Source organism: Varroa jacobsoni, unplaced genomic scaffold (assembly GCF_002532875.2).
Source record: "Varroa jacobsoni isolate VJ856 unplaced genomic scaffold, vjacob_1.0 scaffold_134, whole genome shotgun sequence".
In the NCBI taxonomy this organism is placed as follows: Eukaryota; Metazoa; Arthropoda; class Arachnida; order Mesostigmata; family Varroidae; genus Varroa; species Varroa jacobsoni.
The window spans coordinates 259910-266015 of NW_019213036.1; the positions used below are offsets into that span (position 1 = coordinate 259910).

The window sequence follows — 6106 nt, forward strand, 5'->3', positions numbered from 1 at the left end:
AACGCGCGGGGGTCCATGCAGTGGAGTCCAGCCACTGCTGCATTTAATGATGTTGACCAAAGCGATTTGATCCATTATTTCGAATCCGCTCCAGAAAGAAGAAGCGAGAACGGAGAAAGTAAAAGCAAGCGTACATATAATGTTCGCGCAAGCCTGCCCCGGATGCGAACATTTGGTGAGGGCAAAACCCACGAGGTCGCAATCGTCTAAAACAGAACTACAGAAGGGCTACGATGCTATTCTAATAATATATCATCGTTCGTTTGGCCACTCCTGCATCTGTCTAAACATAATAATATAGAACCGCGAGTATAATCCGGGCACTGGATGAGGTGCAGTGAATCTTTACTTTGTAAATTCGAACTGTAGCAAAATGGCAGTCTCAGAATCCTATCCTTTGCTCATCCTCAAGAGGTATTGTCGTAGGGTGCGAGTAATTTTTACGGGAGCGGCAGAACTCCATCTCAATTTTTAATAATTGTGAGGATAACACATCATCACACAATCACAATAATTAGTGCGGAAAAGATTCTAATTATGAAGTACTAGTTAATCAAGTCACGCAGTACCCATACGTCACGAATTAAACTTGTAATTATGTGTACTTCAATAGGCGTGGGCGTAAGGTTAGCTTTAGTAAACTGCACATCATACTACAGTTTAGGAAATAGTTTTTCATGTATTGTTTGTCTGTGACACTTTGGATTATCTTGCCACATGCGCAATTTGTGAAGCGGACGCTGGCGCCCAAACTGATCGATGTATTTTTTGTTTCCCTGTTTACAGAACCACTGACTGGTGAGAACGGGATGCCGCGACGGCTCCGCACCGCCTACACCAACACTCAACTGCTTGAGCTGGAGAAGGAGTTCCACTTCAACAAGTATCTGTGCCGGCCGCGGCGGATTGAGATCGCCGCAGCTCTCGACCTCACCGAACGGCAGGTTAAAGTGTGGTTCCAGAATCGGCGAATGCGTCATAAGCGGCAAACAATGGTATCGAAGAGCGAGGGTCAAGGTGGCACCGATAAAGAGTCAAACGCGTCGGAAAACGATGACGACAGCAGTGCTACGGTCACTGGCGTCATGGGGTTGAGTATGGGCGTAGCCGTCGGGGTTGGAAGTCTTAAAGGAAAAGGAATGTGCGGGATGCCTGGCAACGATTGCAGCCCACAGCCCGGTGTTGGTGTAAAGGATTGTTGTACGCCAATCCAGGCGTTACCGCCGACCTCGAATGCGCCCAGTGGGCCGCCGGCCGGCCCTAACGGTCTGGTCGCAGGCGTTGGGCCGAGCCCAAGTGGGCCTCAACTTCTCTCACGTAACACATGCTCACCAAGCGGTAGTGATCACGGATCGATATCGTCAGACGATCCGAAACCGCATCTACACGCCGCACTCACCGGAGCATCCGCGACACCATCACCAGGTTCAGCAAGAGGTGTGTAAGCGTAAGGCATAATAAGATGACTATGATAAAAACAACATTATTTTAAATTTAATACAAAATTGAACAATCTTTCAAATGGCATGGGTGACGAGGTCCTTTTGCTTGAGAGTATAAGTGGGTATATAAGCATTAGCTAATTTTTGATGTGGACAAACATTCTTTATTTTCTATTATTTAACCAATATCCCCTTTTATACCGTATTCCTTGTGACGCTGCATGGTATGGAGGAAAAGCTTTTACTTCAGATGAATCAGATTAATTTAGTTCTGTTGTCTCCTCCGTATTTGCAGGTGACAAAACGCCGACACCAACCGGAACACCTATTTTACTTGATCGGGCAATCAAGCCTGATCCATCGCTGGCGTACCCTGGAGGTCAACAAACCACACCGTCACCCCCTGGAGCTGGTCAACGAGGTCCGTTTCCTCAGATGGGCTCTCCCATGCACTCCAGTCCTACACCGCTGTATCAGCAGAAGGCCCAGCAACAACAACAACAAACGGCCCAGCAACAGTGTCAACAGTCACAACAACAGCAGCAGCAGCAGCAGCAGCAACAACAATACTACGGAACGCGTCCTTCGGGAGGCACAGCGTGCTACCCTAGCGTCACGTACAAGTCAAACCATATGTTCTACCACCACGCCGCTGCACCCCAGTCGAACTCACCTAACTGCGGATCACAGTACCCCGCAGCAGCAGGCGGACAGGCCAGCCCGAATATGGTTAGCGCACGAATGCCTCAGTACTTTGACGGGTATGGGGATCAACGCTTTGATTACCAGGGGGGTTACTCAGGACCAGGTAACCAATACACGCAAGGATACACGAGCTATGGCTCTGACGACCTGTCCGGGGATCAGCAGTACTACGATCGACACGATTACTCGTCGCTCGTACACAAACAACAACAACAACAACAACAACAGCAAAGTCAGTACCCATGTTACGAATCACAGTATCATTCGAGTGGCGATACAGCCAGTCAGCACTTCAACGGCTTTTCTGATGGTCATCAACATGGTGGTGGAGTTGGCGGAGGAAGCCAACAGCAGAACGGAACTAGAGATGGAGATATGAACTTTAATATGTATTATAATAACGGGAGCACCGGCTCGATGAGCGCGTGCAGTACTCCGGGTACCCCACAGAGCCAATGCTATCAAGAAGGCTTGGCTAACGAGTGGTCGAATGGCGCCGGTCAAGGACAGTTTGGAAGTGCTGAATATTACCAACTTGGCTAGATTGTCACTTACCTCAACGCGGCTGAAGTTAACCGCTTCGACTGGTTTGCTTGCTTTTCAACACTTGGCTGACAGCTCACATAGTGCTGGATCGAACGGAAAAAAAGGACAGCAGAGAGATCGTAACCGCTAAAAGTCCGTCTTACGTCAAATGTTCTATCTTCAGATTGCTTGCCGAAGTATGCATTACTTGCCCATGTGATGGGTCGCGCAACAAATGTGGATCGCTCTAAGGAACCAAAAAGAACTATGGAAAGCATTGACATGTGTAGCTAACGGCGCCGCATCGTCCTACGATCTGCGTTGAAAACAATAGGAGAAAAAATGACAAAAGGCGTTGAGTGGACAGGAGGAGATCCTGTAAATGAACCAACTCTGTAAGTCCAAATCCATGTAGTGACATGTGGCCTTCGGCCGGCCGGGCACCTAGCTGTGTCCCCGCCAAAAAGAAATCTACATCCGCTCTATAATATAATTGTTGACATTCTGTGAATATTCAGATCCTTATTACTATTATTATTATTGCGATATTATTGACATGTGTCTGGTACAGAGGTGTAGGTCATCTGGTGAAGAATGTCGTCAAGCCAATTAGCGTCTTCTTTTTGTTTACTGAATGTCGCTTCTACCCGTTCCACAACTTCTACCCAGTCCGTCATCAATTACTGTGTTTAGTCGCTGTATATAACGTGGCCGACGTGAGAGATGACGCAAAACGAAAATAGAGAACGACAACGAAATCCGTAGGCGTATAATGTACTCCTGCTATTATTTTATTGCTATTATTATATGCGTACATAACAAGTAGTCGTTTATCTTGATTCCAGTGGTCGAGTCTGTGTGCGATGGTGTGCGGACGTGTGTACAACGACGTATGCACGCTTATCTATATAAATAAGATATACATAAATATAAATATCATATACATAATACAAACATATATATATATATATATATATAAATGCGATTTTAATTAATTAAAGGACTGATGAATAATATAATTGGTTGCATCTTATTAGTCGGTGATGATACATTAAAATGGGAGCGTGCTTGAGACGCGCCAATTCCTTGTTACTTTGGTTGGCCGTGTCCTACTGTCGACCCGACGATAGGGTCTATGAGCGAGCGCGCGCGCGCGTGCGTGCGTGCGTGTGTCTGTGTGTGTGTGTGTGTGTGTGTGTGTGTGTGTGTGTGTGTGTGTGTGTGTGTGTGTGTGTGTGTGTGTGTGTGTGTGTGTGTGTGTGTGTGTGTGTGTGTGTGTGTGTGTGTGTGTGTGTAGGAAGAGACTGGATGCGAAGATGTGAAAAAAAAAAACAATTGCAACATATATGAGGTATTTTCGTCGTGAATATTGTCGCGGTTTAGTAATGGGCGATGGACTGGGTAAAAGGCCACAAACAGTTTTGCCCTTGGCTATTGTCAAGCCTCCCTCCACCGATCGTGACCACCGTCAGCGAATTCCCCGCCTCTAGGAACTATCGAATCGAAACGAGCGCGATATCGCGAACACATGACCGTTCTCGGCGGTGAGGGACCCTTCTGACCATCTCTGTAACCAGCAAAAGCAGCATTACGAAAATGAGCTGATGATAAAGTACTGAAAAAACTAATGGTGCATTTAGTTTACAATAACAACTATATACACTAGATCTAAGTATTATTACGTTAAAACAATCACTATCATACCGGCAACAACGGGGAACGGCCACTAAAGCAAATCGCCGCTGTCGAAAGGCAAACAGTTCATCGATGTTGTCTACTTGATGCTGAATGATGTAATAACCTTACGGAAGGTATGATGACAGAATATAGTAAATAATAATAATAATAATTTATTATGATTATTATTACTGTATAACTTTATGGCTATCGTGAGTATAATGCATACATTGGTGCACGCAAGGCGTCAATTGGAAAAAAAACATGTTATGAGAAAGTGAATGAAAAAATGCAAAAAAGACTCCGACTAAATAGAGTAAAGGTTGAAAGCAAACGGGACGAAACTAGAAGTAACAAAATAGGCATGAGCGAGAACATCGTGGGTACTAAAAATGAGTAAAGTTACGAATTAATCTCTCGAATATTAATAGAAACGACACTATTCAATATAAATAAGATGATGTTTTTGAACATTCCGCGTGGCGGCAAATCAAACCTTTCCTGTCAGAAGCAGATGATAACATAGCGCGCGCCAAATTTAAAAGAAAAAAGGTGACGTCACAAATTCGAAAACAGTCCCATAATCAATGCAACGGTTCATCGAAAAATCGGAGGCGCTCTATGTCCACCGCTGTTGGCACAACAACCCTTCTCTGTAACATGTAAATATGTCCTAGTAATTATTATTGCTATAGTGGTGAAGCTGACAATAATAACTATTATTAATGATGATTCATTATTATGCATGAATTGACTATTATGTCTAATGACTGTCAGATAAGACAGGCTTGGGTTAGTCGGTTGCACTCGTATCGGACTGTATTGGTCCCGGCATACAATTTTCCGGTCGCTAAATAATAAAAGTAATGAGATAATAGAAATCCGATAGTGATGCTGAACCTACTAAGGAGATACACCCTCTCGTGTGAATAACGTGTGGGTCTCTGTTTGTGCGTATGCGTGAAATATGCGACAACAGCAGGTGATAATAAAAAGAATTATAAATACCACTACTTGACATATTACTTGAGGAGAGCGCGTCTTCAAATATAACAAAAGTTGGTCTTCAAATCATTCGAGTTACGAGCCGCTGGAGCCGTTAGCAGAACGTGACAGAATCGCAAAGCAACAGACAACCTACATAAAATACAGAATACGTACAGATGTAAAGACGTCAACAGCCGACGACAAAGACATAACTAATACCACAAATACACGGACGACAGACAGTGGAAATATATACATGGATGGCGATGGGAAGTGTTGGCGACACGCAACGACATGGAACATAATTACGCTGATTGATAACGGCGATCGAAAACAATTGGAGATATTGAATAGGCTGTATGAGCGATAGCAATATAAAACGGGAGCCAGAGAGGAAAAAGTAATTGAAACATGATGTACCCGCGAAAAGGTAAAAAAACAGGAGTTAAATACAATAAATAAATAAATAAATAAATAAAATGGGCTACCGATGCTCTAACAAGAAGTCCAATAGAGTTTCATTATTTCAGCCTCGATTGTGTTTTTAGAACCTGCCTCCAATCGGTTTCCCCTTATTCCTCAAGTTAACCATTTTGTTGTTGTTGTTGTTGCTATTTCCACCGTTTGGTTACAGACGGCCGTTGTTGTGCTTAGGGCCGGTATTGTTGTGCTGTTGTTGTTGTTGCTCGTGTAGTTCCAGCAGCTGTTCCTGTTGCTACTATTACTGTTATGGGGGATAAAGCGTGAGTCTGTTTGCGAGTGGTTTTCAC

The 6106-nt window shown here is 44.3% G+C and overlaps 1 protein-coding gene across 1 annotated transcript in view; it reads left to right on the forward strand.

Annotated features, from left to right (window-relative positions):
• Positions 1-5847, forward strand: part of LOC111268174 (uncharacterized) — a 114457-nt gene extending 108610 nt beyond the window's left edge. The window contains exons 3-4 of the mRNA XM_086971653.1: positions 787-1437; positions 1738-5847. Of these exons, the coding sequence (XP_086827779.1) occupies positions 787-1437; positions 1738-2690 (1604 nt within the window). The 3' untranslated portion in view covers positions 2691-5847. The remainder of the gene's footprint in view (positions 1-786; positions 1438-1737) is intronic.
• Positions 5848-6106: the final 259 nt, after the last annotated feature.